The 16,637-nt window shown below is 48.8% G+C and overlaps 1 protein-coding gene across 4 annotated transcripts in view; it reads right to left on the bottom strand.

The window, feature by feature from the left end:
- Window positions 1-16,637, bottom strand: part of SUPT5H (SPT5 homolog, DSIF elongation factor subunit) — a 31,262-nt gene that overhangs the window by 10,420 nt on the left and 4,205 nt on the right. For 2 of the 4 annotated variants that reach the window (XM_024236371.3, XM_024236372.3), the window contains exons 3-11: window positions 12,733-12,898; window positions 8,517-8,582; window positions 7,955-7,966; window positions 7,367-7,436; window positions 7,181-7,249; window positions 7,006-7,071; window positions 6,666-6,696; window positions 6,295-6,363; window positions 1,201-1,452 (exon numbers count right to left, since the gene is read on the bottom strand). In XM_024236371.3, coding sequence (XP_024092139.3) covers window positions 1,201-1,452; window positions 6,295-6,363; window positions 6,666-6,696; window positions 7,006-7,071; window positions 7,181-7,249; window positions 7,367-7,436; window positions 7,955-7,966; window positions 8,517-8,582; window positions 12,733-12,898 — 801 coding nt within the window. 4 annotated transcript variants of the gene reach the window in all.

The following is a 16,637-nucleotide window of genomic DNA, read 5'->3' as shown; positions in this document are numbered from 1 at the left end:
CAAATCCAGGACAACCGCAGCCAAACCGCTGATTCCCCCAAACCTGCTGCCTCCCACTCCATTCTTCCCTCTGCTCAGGCACACAACCTGGGAGCCACGCTTGACTCCTTTGTTTCTCTTACACCTACCCGACCTGTCGGCAAATTCCATCAGCTCTGCCTTCAAAATACCTGACCTCTTCCCCTCCTCCACTGCAGTCTCAGCATTCCAAATCCAAAAACCCAAAATGCTCAAAAATAGGAAACCCTGTGAGCACCAACATGATGCTCGAAGGAAATGCTCACTCTTGGATTTTCAGATTTGGGATGCTCAACTGGTAAGTATAATGCAAATATTCCAAAAGCTGAAAAAATCTGAAATCTGAAAAACACCTCTGGTCTCAAGCATTCAGGTTAGAGACACTCAACTTGTATTAGGGTCTTGGTCCCATCCCACCAGCACTGCCACGTGGGTGGGATGTGCTACAGCAGCAGCCTCCTCCCTGGTCTCCACGCTCTTGCCCATGGCCCCCTCCAGGCTATTCCCGGGTTTATCAGCCTTGGCACTATTGACTTTTTGGGCCAGGTAATTTTTTGTTGTGGGCAGCCATCCTGTGCATTGGAGGACGTGTGTGTCTAGCATTTCTGGCTTTAACCTGCTAGATGCCATAATCATCAACCCCCTCCCCAGCTGACATAACCAAAAATGTCTCCAGACATTACCAAATGTCCCCTGGGGAAACATCGCCCTGGCTTGAGAACCAGTGGTCTAGTCTCAACACAGTCACCAGAGAAATCTTATTAACACTGAAGTCAGCCTGTGTGCCTTAGAGCCCTCCCATCCTACGCCAGTAAACACCAAAGCTCTCCAATGGGCCGCAGGCCTCGTGAGCTCCCTGAGTCATCTCGCGCCATCCCTGCTGTAGCCAGTGACTGTGCCATCCTATCTCACAGGCCACTCCTGCTGCCTACAACACTCCTCCCCAAGAGTTCCACATGCCTCATGCCCTCTGCTCCTTCAGACCTTTACTCAACACGCCTGGGAATGTGCAAGGAAGACGGCCATCCGTTTCCTGTGTGCTCACAAAACCCAGGCTCTGCTTCAGCTCATCTGAGTGGGGTTCTATTCTCTGCAGCACAAAGAGGGTGGGAAGGACAAAAGGAAAGGAAGGGAGAACAGAATGGAGGGACCCTGACCCCCATGCCACCCCGCCCCCGGCACCTGAGCAATGTCATCCTTGTAGATGCCCCGCTTGAGGCGGACCCAGGATTTTGGTTTCAGGTTGGCCACCTCCTTCACCACTTTGAGCACATCTGTCATCTCCTTGATGGGCACCATCTGCTGGTTCCAGTAGCCAAGCCGCAGGTTGCCTACCCCCTCAATGGCCTGCTTCACATGGGTCTGCTTGTAGGCCTCCACGTAGATGTAGCCCTTCACATGCTCTGGTGCCACCACTGACTTGATCTGCAGGGGCTGCAGGGTGAGCCGGTGGAAGGAGGAAACAGTGAGACACAACGGCTAATATCAGAAACGACTGCGACTCATCAGCAGTCCCTCTTCTAGGAATTTATTCCACAGAAACACATTGGCACAATGACATGGACACAAAGGTGTTCCCTGCAGAATTATTTATCACAGCAAACAAACCAGACTACAAATTTAAAAAACATCCAGAAACAGTAACTAGTTAATTTATGGCTTAATGTACCATGAAATACAATGTTGCAGTTAAAGAATACAAAAACTAGCTGGGTGTGATGGCACATACATGCCTGTAGTCCCAGCTACTCAGGAGGCTGAGCCGGAAGGATTGCTTGAGCCCGGGAGGTTGAGGCTGCAGTGAGCTGAGATCGCACCACTGCACTCCAGCCTGGGCAACAGAGTGAAACCCTGTCTCTTAAAAACAAAAAATAAAAAATAAAAATTAGATTAACCTGTATGTACTAATATAGAAAGCTATCCAACATATGTTCTGTGTAAAAAAGCAACTAGAGCCGGGCACGGTGGCTCATGCTTGTAATCCCAGCACTTTGGGAGGCCGAGGTGGGTGGATCACTTGGGGTCAGGAGTTCAAGACCAGCCTGACCAACATGGAGAAACCCTGTCTGTACTAAAAATATCCAAGATTAGCCGGGTGTGGTGGCACATGCCTGTCATCCCAGCTACACGGGAGGCTGAGGCAGGAGAGTCGCTTGAACCCAGGAGGTGGAGGTTACAGTGAGCTGAGATCGCACCATTGCACTCCAGCCTGGGCAATAAGAGCAAAACTCCATCTCAAAAAAAAAAAGCAACTAGAAGAAGAACCAAGAAAGGAGTGCTTACATCAGACAAAATATACTTTAAGACAAAAATTGCTACCAGAGACAACAAAAAACATTTTATAACAATAAAAAGGTCAATCCATCAAGAAGATAGAACTACAAATGTATATGAAACTAACAGAGCCTCAAAATATATGAAGCAGAAACTAATGAAAATGAAAGAAGAAACTGACAACTCAACAGTAACAATCATTGACTGCAATACCCTGCTTTCAATCATGGATAGAGCTAGACCCAAGATCAACAAGGAAAGAGAACACTTGAGCAACACTGTAAGCCAACTAAACCTAATAACCAGCTATAGACAGAACATTTCATCTTCAATTTCCACTTATTAAGCGGAAATGGGAAAAAAGCACACTCCATCTAACAACAGCAGAATGCACTTTCTTCTCAAGGGCATATTGAATTTTCCAGAATAAACCACAGGTTAGGCCATAAAACACGTCTCAGTAAACATAAAAGAACTAAAATCATATAAAGTATATTCTCCACCCATATGTAATGAAGTTAAAAACCAAAAGAAAGATACTTAGGAAATTCACAAATACATGGCAACACACTCCTAGATACCAAAACTTCTGAGATTTGGAAAAAGCCATGCTTAGAAGTAAACGTATAGCTGTAAATACCAACTAAAAGAAAAAAAAAGGCCAGGAGCGGTGGCTCATGCCTGTAATCCCAGCACTTTGGGAGGCCGAGGCAGGTGGCTCACTTGAGGTCAGGAGTTCAATACCAGCCTGGCCAACATGGTGAAACCTTGCCTCTACTAAAAATACAAAAATTAAGGCCGGTTGGCAGGGTGCAGTGGTTCATGCCTGTAATCCCAGCACTTTGGGAGGCTGAGGGGTGGATCACCTGAGGTCAGGAGTTCAAGGTCAGCCTGGCCAACATGGTGAAATCCCATCTCTACTAAAAATACAAAAAAAAAAAAAAAAAAAAAAATAGCTGGGCATGGTAGTGGGTGCCTGTAATCCCAGCTACTTGGGAGGCTGAGGCAGGAGAATCGCTTGAACCCGGGAGGTGCAGGTTGCGGTGAGCCGAGATCGCGTCATTGCACTAAAGCCTGGGCAACGGTGCGAGACTCTATCTCAAAAAAAAAAAAAAAAAAAAAAAATTAAGGCTGGGCACAGTGGCTCACGCCTGTAATCCCAACACTTTGGGAGGCCGAGGTGGGCTGATCACCTGAGGTCAGGAGTTCGAGACCAGCCTGGCCAACATGCTGAAACCCCATCTCTACTAAAAATACAAAAATTAGCCAGGTGTGGTGTCGGGCGCCTGTAATCCCAGCTACTTGGGAGACTGAGACAGGAGAATCAGTTGAGCCTGGGAGGCAGTGGTTGCAGTGGGCCAAGACTGCACCATTACATTCTAGCCTGGGCAAAAAGAGTAAAACTCCATCTAAAAAAAAACAAAAACAAAAAATGAAGTCTTGATATATGCTACAATATGGATGAGTCTTGAAAACATTAAGTGAAGCAAGTCAGTCACAAAAGGTGACATATTGTATGATTCCCTTTGTATGAACCATTCAGAGTTCCAACAGTCAAATCCACAGAGAAAGAAAGTAGATTCGTAGTTACCAGGAGCTGTGAGGAGGGAGGAATGGGGAATTATGGCTAATGGGTATCGGTTTATTTTTGGGATAATGAAAATGTCCTGGAATTAGGTGGTGGTGATGGTTATGAATACACTACAATATATAAAATCCACCATAGTTTACACTTAAAAAAAATTAAATTTTAGGCTGGGCACAGTGGCTCAGAACTGCCATCCCAGCACTTTGGAAGGCCAAGGCGGGTGGATCACTTGAGTCAGGAGTTCAAGACCAGGCTGGCCAACATGGTGAAACCCCATCTCTATTAAAAATACAAAAAAATCAGCCGGGCATGGTAGCGGATGCCTATCATTTCAGCTACTCAGGAGGCTGAGGCAGAGGTTGCAGTGAGCCGAGACCACACCATTGCACTCCAGCCTGGGCAACAAGAGTGAAACTCCGTCTCAAAAAAAAAGAATAATCAGAGACATAACTCAAATGAAGTAACTAGAATTTTACCCCAGGGTACCATGTAGGAGGATTTGAGCACACTTCTTTTAATTATTATTATTATTATTTTTTTTTTTTTTTTTGAGACAGAGTCTCGCTCTGTTGCCCAGGCTGGAGTGCAGTGGCACGAGCTTGGCTCACTACAACTTCCGACTCCTGGGTTCAAGAAATTCTCCTGTCTCAGCCTCCCGAGTAGCTGGGATTATAGACATGCACTACCACGCCTGGCTAATTTTTTGTATTTTTGGTAGAGACGGAGTTTCACCATGCTGGTGAAGCTGGTCTCGAACTCCTAACCTCAGGTGATCCACACGCCTCAGTCTCCCAAAGTGCTGGGATTACAGGCGTGAGCCACCGCGCCCGGCCTATTATTATTTTCTTTGTAGAAACCAGGTGTCACTATGTCACTATGATGCCCAGGCTGGCCTCGAACTCCTTTTGCCTCAGCCTCCCAAAATACTGGTATTACAGACATTAGCCACCACACCTAGCCAAAAGGTACCTTTTCAGCCTCCCTGTTGGGGAATCACACCCCACAAACCCCAGTCTCACCCATGACAGGCAGGGACACTTACTACTATTTAATGAGGAAGACATTCCACCCACTACCCACCCCAAGACAGAGTCGCACTCTGTCGCCCAGGCTGGAGTGCAATGGCGCAGTCTTGGCTCACTGTAACCTCTGCCTCCTAGGTTCAAGTGATTCTCCTGCCTCAGCCTCCCAAGTAGCTGGGATTACAGTCAAGCGCCACCATGCCCAGCTAATTTTTGTATTTTTGGTAGGGACAAGGTTTCACCATGTTGGCCAGGCTGGTCTCAAACTGGCTGGTTTCGAACTCCTAACCTCGTGATCCACCCGCCTCAGCCTCCCTAAGTGCTGGGGATTCAGGCATGAGCCACCGTGGCCGGCCTTTGAGGAGGACATTTGAGCACATTTAAAAGCATAGTTTGCAAACCCTGCAACTGTCTACTTGGTCCTACTGGGTCACATCCAGTGGCTGGACAGGTAAAAGCATGATCCCTAGCAGGGATCATGTTAACTGAGAAAGCTACCAGCCAGCACCCTTCATAGCGTTTGCCCTGGTTCCCAAACTGCCAATTAAGCCTTTGACAACAGCTCTGCTAAGTAAATGCAAGCTGCAGAACAAGTCCTAGCTGATAGCTGGACATAAAGCCACCTAATCCTTTTTTTTTTCACGCTGGAGTGGAGTGATGCGATCTCGGCTCACTGCAACCTCTGCCTCCTGGGTTCATGTGATTCTCCTGCCTCAGCTTCCCAAGTAGCTGGGACTACAGGTGTGCACCACCACGCCCGGCTGAGTTTTGTATTTTTAGTAGAGATGGGGTTTCACCACGTTGGCCAGGCTGGTCTCGAACTCCTGACCTCAAGTGATCTGCCTGCCTCAGCCTTCCAGAGTGCTGGTATTACAGGCGTATGCCACTGAGCCCAGCCAAAAGCCACCTAATCCTAATGATGCTGAGAGGCAACCAAGGGGCCCAGAGAAGGGAAGTAGGTGCATCAGAGTCACACAGCTAAGAAGTGGCAAGGGCAGGACTCAAACTCTGTCAGGCTAAAGAAAACCTGGGCCTTGGATGCAGCATTTGCTGCCTGGCAGGTGGTGAAGTGGGTGACCCCAGCCCAACAGGCCTGGTGAACAGGCAAACCCACTCTCACGAAGAAAAGGTGCAGGAAGCTAGCTGGCTGACTTCCAAAGGGCTAAAACGGTGGCAGGACCCTGTCAGAAATGCAGAGAACAAAGACAACATATCCGTCTAGGCCGAGAGGAGCCCTTCCATCTAGGCAGTGGTCTTATTCCAGCTCAAGCAGCTCACTCAGCAGGCAGCTCTGCTCAGCACAGAGGCACCTGGTACCCCTGAAGTTGACAATGTCCTTCCCTCTGGGTGTTGCCATGTCTCCCCACCAAGCCGCCTGCCCACCCGACTTACCGTGTCTGTGAACTGGTAGGCAATGAACTTGCGCATCAAGGAAATGGCCGTGGCCCGTTCCTCCCCAATCTGGAAGATGAGAGGCAGATTTGAGAGAGATGACAGGATGGAGGAAAGGACACAGGAAAGGGGGAAGGAGACAGCAGCAAGAAAAATAAAGTAGGACCAAGAGAGGAGAGAGAAAGAAGGATGGACAGCCAGGAAGATGGAGGTGGGAGATAGCCAGTCAGTAACGTGGAGTGAGGGACGGAGACAGAAGGACCAAGTGACTGGCAGGCCACGGAGACCCGGGACAGACAGACACTTCTCCCCCACAAAGCAGCCTCCCTCATTCTCCCACCTCCTCCAAGCCCCAAGATCAGAGCACATACCTTACATTTGACAGTCCACAGATTGGGATCCCTAAGCAGCAGAGGAAAAGGAAGCCCTTCAGTGAAGCTGGATCTTCAGTAACAAACAGACGAACCCCCAGGGCCACCCCCTTCCTCTGGTTTCACATCCAGGTTCCCCCATACTCACTGACTTCCCCACGCTTCTACCCAGGAGCAAGAGGAAAGAGAAAGTGCCACCTTGCCCTCCCTACCCCCGCCATCCACCACACCGCCTGTGTGACTCTGCCCTGACTTATTTCAGGGAGCCACCTATCTGGGCACCATCACCCTATACAAGATTCGCACCCCAGCATGGCCCCCACCATCCCAACCCCCTTACTTGACTCCTGGGAGCAGCTGCTGCTGGGTGATGTCGTCTGAGAGCTCATCAGATCCTCCATACACCCTGAGGGAGGAGGGCAGTCAGGAAGGGGTGAAGCTCTATCAGATCCCCGCTCCTTCCCGCTTAGGGACCACCTGCTCCCTGCCCCCACCTGCCCCCGCCATGCCCTTACGTCTCTCCCACAGATGACTTGGCGTATTTCTTCATGTAATACTCGCCCAGTTCTTCTTCTCGCTGGTCCCTGGAGCACGAGTGGGGAAGCACACACAAATTGAAGGTTGAGGACAGCAGGTGGGCTGACCTACCCCCAAATCTCCCCACAGGAGCCAATCCCACCACGTTTCCCTTCCTTGCCCACCTCCAGAGGTTTTGCAGGCGGCGAGCCCCAGAACGATCTTCATCCAGGACAACATTATCGATATTGGAGGCTGAAAACAAATGGGCAGAGGGCGTGAGCAATGGCAGGTGGAGGGCAGGGGCCTGGAGAAAATAGGGGCGTGCAGCTAAGAGGGCCAGGGTTTGGCCCTGGGGCAGGAAGATGACATCTCACAGAGGAAATCCCAACCCCTCATCCCCTACTCTGTCCTACTCAGCATCCTGCTTCTTGTCAAAAAGACTGGGGATGGGGCCCAGCAAGTTGGGGGGCTTCCAGCTGTTCCCATCTCAAAGTCACTGTCCAGGCACACCCTAGACTGCACCCCACCCCACACATCGCTACCACCCACAAATGCTCAGTCCCAGACAGACACATCTATGCTTTCCCAGGTCAACAACTGGGGTATACCTGGCCCCAGAACTCCCTGACTCTGGATCCTACATGGGTCAGAGCCCCCAGGGCCAGACCGGGGCTGGTGGGGAGGCTACCGGTGAGGGCAGGTGCCTCAGGAAGGAGGAAATGTCAGGATATGGGAGGAAGGTCGGGGAATCACACTTTTCAGATTCTTACCTTCAATCTCTTCTACTTGGAGGAAGAGGAGGTGGTGGTGGTGGTTGTGGTGGTGGTGGTGGTGGTGGTGGGCGAGGGCAGACAAAGTATGAGCCAAATTATAGCAGCAAAATCAACCAATGGGTTGGGGGAGGGGAAGGGAGGGACACAGAAAGGTTGAAAATCAAAAGTAAAGGCCAGGCACCAGGTGGTTGGGGAGAAGCCGAAATGTATGAGGCGCACAGAACGGAAAATAACGGGGAAAGGGGGGCACTGGCCCAGGAAGTGGGGGGTATCTTGGGACAGAGCTCGCCCACCCTACAACCCCAGAAGGGATTCACTGGGCCCTGGGATCCCAGAGTCCTCTCTCCACAACATCGCCACCCCACGGCCCCACCCCCCACTCATGGGCCTAAAAGGAAAAAGCAGGGAGCTGGTCTCTCTGGGAAGGACAGAAAGAAGCAAGGTGAGGACAGTGGGAGTTGGGGTGTACAGGGGATGGGGGGGTGGGGGGAATGGGCTCTGAAGACCCTCTCAGCCACCCTCTTCCCAGTAGTCTTGTGGAGGCAGGGCTCACACACACCTTTCTCTAGGATGTCCTCTGCTCCATCCTCCCACTGGTCCTCGTCCTCATACTCATCGTCAACATCTAAAACGGAAAGGCCAAGTGGTAAGTGGCAAAGGTGACCTCATAACAGCTCCCAGGACACGAAGCATCTCCTCTGGGAGACGTGCACTACAAATCCCCACTGCACAGAGCAGGACACTGAGGCTCCGACAGGGAGGTACTCGTCTGAGGCCGTGCCACAGAGCTGGTGCACGCATCAGGATTGAGGGGGACATACAGCTCCAACTAGCTCCAAAAGTCATCCCCTCTCCTTATTCCACTCCCAAATCCCTTTTAAAAAACTAAGATCAAAGTAAGCAAAAAGAAAATTTCCCTCCCAACTATCAAAAAATGATCAATAAATACAGTTTTTTAAAAGATGGTTCGTGGTCTGTTGGTTTTATGATTCTCGTGCATTTATAACAGCTAATGCTGAGAGCATACTATACATCCTGCCCTGTTCTGAGTACCTGACACAGGTTCCTCACTGATCTTCCTAGCAACCCCGAAGGAGGCACTATCGCTGTTCCTATTTTACAGCAAGGGCTCTGAGACCCAGAGAGATTAAGGAACCTGCCCACAGACTCAGCTGGGATCTGAGAGAGGCAGTCTGGCTCCATGGTCCATGTACTTAATCTCTACACTATGTTGGATGTACTGCTTTGTAGGTATCAAACATTACACTAAAAATACATGTACATAATGAAAAACTCCAATGTCTATAGAGGATGTAAGTATCAATTAAGTCTCCCTCACATTTCTAACCCCTAGTATCTCAGTAACCTTTCCCAAAGGCAACTCTGTGACAAGTTTCTTGCCTAGAGATATCTGTGTACATATATGAAATCCATGTAAGGCTGGACATGGTGGCTCACACCTGTAATCTCAACACTTTGGGAGGCCAAAGTGGGAAGATCACTTGAGCCCAGGAGTTTGAAACCGGCCTTGGCAACGTAGTGAGACCTCCTAAATCCAAAAACTTAAAAAATTAGTTAGGGCTGGGCATGGTGGCTCATGCCTGTAATCCCAGCACTTTGGGAGGCCAAGGCGGGTGGATCATGAGGACAGGAGTTCATGATCAGCCTGGCCAACATGGTGGAACCCCCGTCTCTACTAAAAATACAAAAAATTAGTCGGGTTTGGTGGTGGGCACCTATAATCCCAGCTACTTGGGAGGCTGAGGCAGAGAACTGCTTGAACCCGGGAGGTGGAGGTTGCAGTGAGCCAAGATCACACCACTGCACTCCAGCCTGGGCAACAGAGGGAAACTCCGTCGCAAAAAAAAAAAAAAAAAAAAAACAGTCTAGTCAGGCCTGGTGATGCACACCTGTGGTCCCAGCTACTCAGGAGGCTGAGGTGACAATATCACTTGAACCTGGGAGGTAGAGGCTGCAGTGAGCTATGATCATGCCACTGAACTCCAGCCTAGGAAACGGAGTGAGATCCCGTCTTTAAAAAAAAAAAAAAAAAAAAAAAAAAAAAAAAGGGCTGGGCACAATGGCTCATGCTTATAATCCCAGCACTTTGGGAGGCCGAGATGGGTGGACCACCTGAGGTCAGGAGTTCGAGACCAGCCTGGCCAACATGGTGAAACCCCGTCTCTACTAAAAACACAAAAATTAGCCAGGAGCGGTGGCGCGCACCTATAATCCCAGCTACTCAGGAAGCTGAGACAGGAGAATCGCTTGAATCTGGGAGGCAGAGGTTGCAGTGAGCCGAGATCACACCACTGCACTCCTGCGTGGGCAAGAGAAACTCCGTCTTCAAAAAAAAAAAAAAAAAAGAAGAGGCGGGGCACAGTGGTTCACGCCTATAATCCCCGTACTTTGGGAGGCCAAGGTGGGTGGATCATGAGGTCAGGAGTTCGAGACTAGCCTGGCCAACATGGTGAAACCCTGTCTCTACTAAAAATACAAAAATTAGTTGAGCGTAGTGGCAGGCACCTGTAATCCCAGCTACTCGGGAAGCTGAGGCAGGAGAATTGCTTGAAACCAGAAGGTGGAGGTTGCAGTGAGCTGAGACTGTACCACTGCACGCCAGCCTAGGTGAAAAAGCGAAACTCCATCTCAAAAAAAAAAAAAAAAAAAAGAAGAAAAGAAAAGAAATGCATGTAATCCCCCCCTCCACCACTATGTTCCCCCCATGTAATTTTTTTTTTTTTAAACTGAGTCTTGCTCTGTCGCCCAGGCTAGAGTGCAGTGATCTCGGCTTACTGCAACCTCCACCTCCCAGGTTCAAACAATTCTCCTGCCTCAGCCTCCCGAGTAACTGGGATTACAGGCGCCCGCCACCACGCCCAGCTAATTTTTGTATTTTTAGTAGAGACAGGGTTTCACCATCTTGGCCAGGCTGGTCTCGAACTCCTAACCTCAGATGATCCACCTGCCTTGGCCTCCTAAAGTGCTGGGATTACAAGCATGAGCCACCGCACCCAGCCCCCACGTAATTTTTTTAACACACTGTTCTGTACCTTCCTTTTTCTCAAAACTACTACTAACTCAGAGCTCTCCCACAGCAGTACGTGCCTCATATACTATATGGCCCATAATTTGTTTAACCAGGCCCTAATCATCAATAAACATTTAGGTCACCAAACTTTTGCAACTGCGAACAGGACTACAACAAGCATCTTTGTTCTCACGTCTTCATGCACTCATGCAAGTTTAACCATAAAGTAAATTCTAAAGAGGAACTGCTGAGTCAAAGGGTTCCCGCATGTTAAATGCTAACAGGCACTGCCACATAGCCTTCCACACAGACAGTGCCCACCAACACTTCCACCACCAACATATGGGTGTCCCTGGGAGCCCACAGCTTTTACCCAGCATGGTATCCATTCTCTTGCTCTCTAAGAACATCCAGAGCACCTCCTATCCCTTTGACAATAAACTAGTTTTCTTCTCAGGTAAAACAGTCCCAGGAAAACAGAGGGAGGATGTGTTCTAAGTGACCCCTCTTCCCATAGGTAAGAGAAAACATACACATTCTTTATCATCATGGAAGTATGAACTAGTCTTATCTTTTCAGGAACTGATATTTGGCCATAAATATCAAAAATCTTTTTTTAAAAAAAATGCGGCCGGGCATGGTGGCTCACGCCTGTAATCTCAGCACTTTGGGAGGCCAAGGCGGGCGGATCACAAGGTCAGGAGTTCGAGACCATCCTAACACAGTGAAACCCCGTCTCTACTAAAAATATAAAAAATTAGCCAGGCATGGCGGCACGTGCCTGTAGTCCCAGCTACTCAGGAGGCTGAGGCAGGAGAATCAGTTGAACCCAGGAGGGAGAGGTTGCAGTGAGCCACCGCACCACTGCACTCCAGCCTGGGTGACAGAGCGAGACTCCGTCTCAAAACAACAACAACAACAACAACAACAACAACAAAATGCACCACCTTTGCCTAGCAATTTGACTAACATGGATTTAACATGTAGAACAGAGATTTTTCATCTGGGGTGGTCTGTGTTCGATGAAAAAACTACAGCTCCTATTTTCAGTAATCTGGAATTGAAATTTAGCATTTATATCAATTACATACAATGGCAACAAACCACACAATGTTAGCTGTGTCACTGGCTCTTTCACAGCACATTATAGCTATAGATATCTCAAGGCAGCATTTACACTCACTGCTACTCGAAAATTAGATTCTTAGACTACCTACAAAGTCTTATTACCTAATGCACCAAAATGTTCTTTTTAAATATTCTGATAACTGTACTTCAATAAATTGTCCTCTTTGGAATCCTATGTATTTTGTTTTATGCATTTCAGAAGATGATTCTGAGAAGGGAACAGGGTTTCACCAGACTACAAAAGGGGCCATAGCACAAGAAAAGTTAAGAACTTTGGTCCTTCACGCCTGTAATCCCAGCACTTCGGGAGGCCGAGGCGGGCAGATCACGAGGTCAGGAGATTGAGACCATCCTGGCTAACAAGGTGAAACCCCGTCTCTACTAAAAAATAGAAAAAATTAGCCGGGCGTGGTGGCGTGCGCCTGTAGTCCCAGCTACTCGGGAGGCTGAGGCAGGAGAATGGCATGAACTTACAGTGAGCCAAGTTCATGCCACTGCACTCCAGCCTGGGCGACAGAGAGAGACTCCGCCTCAAAAAAAAAAAAAAAGAAAAAGAAATGGAACTAAAAGTGGAAGTTCAGCCTCTGCTCAGCACTGGCCGAGCACTATGACGTACCAGCCTCGTCCAGAATGAAGCCTCCATGGCGGGGTTTCTTGGGGGGCCGGTCATCATCTTCTTCCTCCTCTTCCTCATCATATTCCTCCTCCTCTTCCTCCTCCTCTTCTTCCTCAGGCTCTTCTTCTTTCTCACTGCCCGCTGCACTCCGCCGCTCTTCCTCTACCTACAGGGGTCAGGCAGGGTTGTAGCACCAGAATTCTACTACCCCAAAAATCCAAAAACCAAGTTCCCCACCCTAAATGTGACCTCAGATTGGCCTGGCCAATCATAGCCCACTTTGCTCTGCATATATCCCTTTCACTCTAGCCTGGCCTCTCTGGTTACCATCCTATCTCAGCGACAGCACTGCCATCTCCCCAGCCACCCAAGCAACCCTGGGAGTTGACCCGGGCTTCTCCCTGCACTAGACCTCTAAATCCACCAAGTCTTTAACTATAATAGCTCGATGAAGCTTGGTCCTTGGGCCTCATTTCTTTCTCTCTCTCTTTTTTTTTTTTGAGACGGAGTCCCACTCTGTCTCCCAGGCTAGAGTGCCATGGCAGAATCTCGGCTCACTGCAACCTCCACCTCCTGGGTTCAAGCAATTCTCTTGCCTCAGCCTCCTGAGTAGCCGAGATTACAGGTGTGCACCATCACACCTGGCTAATTTTTGTATTTTTTTAGTAGACACAGGGCTTCACCATGTTGGCCAGGCTGGTCTCGAACTCCTGACCTCAGGTGATCCACCCGCCTCTGCCTCCCAAAGTGCTGGGATTACAGGTGTGAGCCACAGCACCCGGCCCATCTCTTCCCATTCTACAACTCCCCAAGGCCATCTCGTCCTCTCCCTTGGCAGTGGTGGACATCTCTGTGACAGTGACTCCCATCTCTGTTTCTAGTCCACACTGCTCATCAAGATCACTGGCCACCCCTGTTGCTAATTCTGTGGCCATTCTGTATCCCTACCACCCCAGCAGCATCTGGCACCCCAACCATGCCCTCCCTGGAGAAATGCTCCTCCCTTGGCTTCTGCCGTATCATGCTCTCCTGGTTTTTCTCAAAACCCCACCGGCTCCTCTTCAAGCTCCCCTTACTGTTAATGTTAACCCCTTCAAATCTGACATCAATTACCAGGGCTCAGTCCAGGGCCACTTTGTTCTCCCTCCATGCACTCTCTCCCTGTCCATTTTACTTTCCATGACCTCAGTTCCTGTCTCTAGAGACGACACCCTCATCTGTCTCTACAGTCCCACTTTTTTCCAGAACTCAAGACCTCCATGCACCAGCAGCATCCTGGATGCCTCCCCTAGATGGCCTCTGAGCCCTTTCATACTCACTGTGTCCCAAACTGACCTCAGTGTCTTCCCCTAGACCTGTGATGGCCTCCTCCAATTACCGACAGGCACCAAATCCTCATCTTTTCTGCCTGTGAACATCATTTCTCCAACCCATCCTTTTCCCCCAGCCCCATATATCTGCGCCTAGGCCAGGACACTGCCCTCTAACACCTGGATCCTTACCCCAGCCTCCTCCCTACTCTCCTGGCCTCTAATCCTTCTTTCCATACCAGAAACAACATTAATGGATGCATACCAAACTTCAATCTTTAACTCATGAACTTCACAATTTCTTCCATGTCATTACTACAATCCATTTACCTAATAAAGGTTGAACATCCCTAATCCAAAAATCTGAAATCTGGTCAGGCGCAGTGGCTCATGCCTGTAATCCCAACAGTTTAGGAGGCCAAAGCGGGTGGATCACCTGACATCAGGAGTACAAGACCAGCCTAGCCAACGTGGTGAAACCCCGTCTTTACTAAAAATACAAAAGCTAGCCCAGCATAGTGGTGGGCACCTGTACTCCTAGCTACTCAGGAGGCTGAGGTAGGAGAATCACTTGAAACTGGGAGGTGCAGGTTGCACTGAGCCGAGATTGTACCACTGCACTCCAGCCTGGCCAATGGACCGAGACGCTGTCAAAAAAACAAACAAACAAAAAACTGAAATCTGAAAGGCTTCAAAATCTGAAACTTTTTTCAGCACTGACATAATGCTCAAAGGTCATGCTCAGGCTGGGCGCAGTGGCTCGTGCAGATTACTTGAGGTCAGGAGTTCAAGACCAGCCTGGCCAACATAGTGAAACCCCATCTCTACTAAAAATACAAAAAAAAACTTAGCCAGGCATGGTGGCACGCCTGTAGTCCCAACTACTTGGGAGGCTGAGGCAGAATTGTTTGAACCTGGGAGGCACAGGTTGCAGTGAGCCAAGATCGCACCACTGCACTGCACACCAGCCTAGGCGACACAGCAAGACTCTGTCTCAAAAAAAAAAAAAAAAAAAAAAAAAGGTCATGCTCAAAGTAAATGTTCACTGGAGCATTTTGGATTTTCAGATTAGGGAATGCTCCAGAGCAAATATTACAAAATCAAAAAAAAAAAAAAAAAAAATCCAAAATCTGAAACACTTCTTGTCCCAAGCATTTTGGATAATATTCAATGTGTATTTTCTTCAAATCTACTCACCTTCTTAAAGAAAAATATTTCTATATTATGCAATGTTTCAAAATTTAAAACTTTTTGAAGGTTTGTCATAAACACAAGGTAACTATAAAGATAAAAGCAAAACAATGTTATTAGACCCAGCAAGATACTGCTGCCTGCTGCAGGCTCTAAGCTTAAGGCCTGTTCTCCCACCCAGAGGCGTTCAAGACACAGTAGCACTAAGATGAAACTTTCTCATGACCCAATCAAGATAAGACACACAACTAAAAAGGAAATATTCTCACTAAATGATTCAATGTAGCTTAAGGTCTTGTCCTTATTCCACCTAAAAGCACCTTTCATCATCCCCAACCTAGAATATATGGTACAGTCTTAGAAAACTGTAATCTAAAACATGAACCTGACCATTTGGTCCCCTGCTCAGCTTCAGCCAGCCTGAACTAGAAGCACATGCTCTGCCTGCTGCCTCTCCCCGTTTTCCACCATTCAGGACTGCCTCCCCAACACTAGGCTTCAGCTGCACTCAACTACTTGGACCATACTCTCTCAGGGCTGGCCATCATCCATGCTGGTTCTCTGTATAAAAAGTCCCCTCTGGGGCTGGGCGCGGTGGCACGCACCTGTAATCCCAGCTACTCAGGAGGCTGAGGCAGGAGAATCACTTAAACCCGGAAGGCAGAGGTTGCAGTGAGCCGCGATCGTGCCACTACACTCCAGCCTGGGCGACAGAGCGAGACTTCATCTCCAAAAAAAAAAAAAAGCTGTGCCTCCCATTCACACTTCAACTAAAATATTCCCCCCTTAGCTAGGCATGGTGGCTCACACCTGTAATCCCAACACTTTGGGAGGCCAAGGTAGAAGGATCACTTGAGCCCAGGAGTTTGACACCAGCCTGGACAATCTGACAAAGCCCTGTCTCTACCAAAAATACAAAACTTAACCAGGCATGGTGGCAAATTCTTGTCGTCCCAGCTCATTGGGAGGCTGAAGCAGGAGGATTGCTTGAGCCTCAGGAGGTTGAGGCTGCAGTGAGTCCAGATCACACCACTGCACTCCAGCATGGGTGACAAAGTGAGACCCTGTCTCAAAAAAAAAAAGGCCAAGCGTGGTGGCTCATGCCTGTAATCCCAGCACTTTGGGAAGCCAAGGTAGGCGATCACTTGAGGTCAGGAGTTCTGAGACCAGCCTGGCCAACATGGTGAAACCCCATCTCTACCAAAAATATAAAAATCAGCCAGGTGTGGTGGTGCACCTCTGTAATCCCAGCTACTCAGGAAGCTGAGAGAGAACTGCTTGACCGTGAGGTGGAGGCTGCAATGAGCCGAGATCGTGCCACTGCACTCCAGCCTGGTGACAGAGCAAGACACCAAGACAAAAAAAAACAAAAAAAAAAACAAACCAAACCAACCTTCCTCCTCC

This window comes from Pongo abelii, chromosome 20 (assembly GCF_028885655.2).
Source record: "Pongo abelii isolate AG06213 chromosome 20, NHGRI_mPonAbe1-v2.0_pri, whole genome shotgun sequence".
In the NCBI taxonomy this organism is placed as follows: Eukaryota; Metazoa; Chordata; class Mammalia; order Primates; family Hominidae; genus Pongo; species Pongo abelii.
This window is presented reverse-complemented; position numbering and strand designations above follow the sequence as displayed.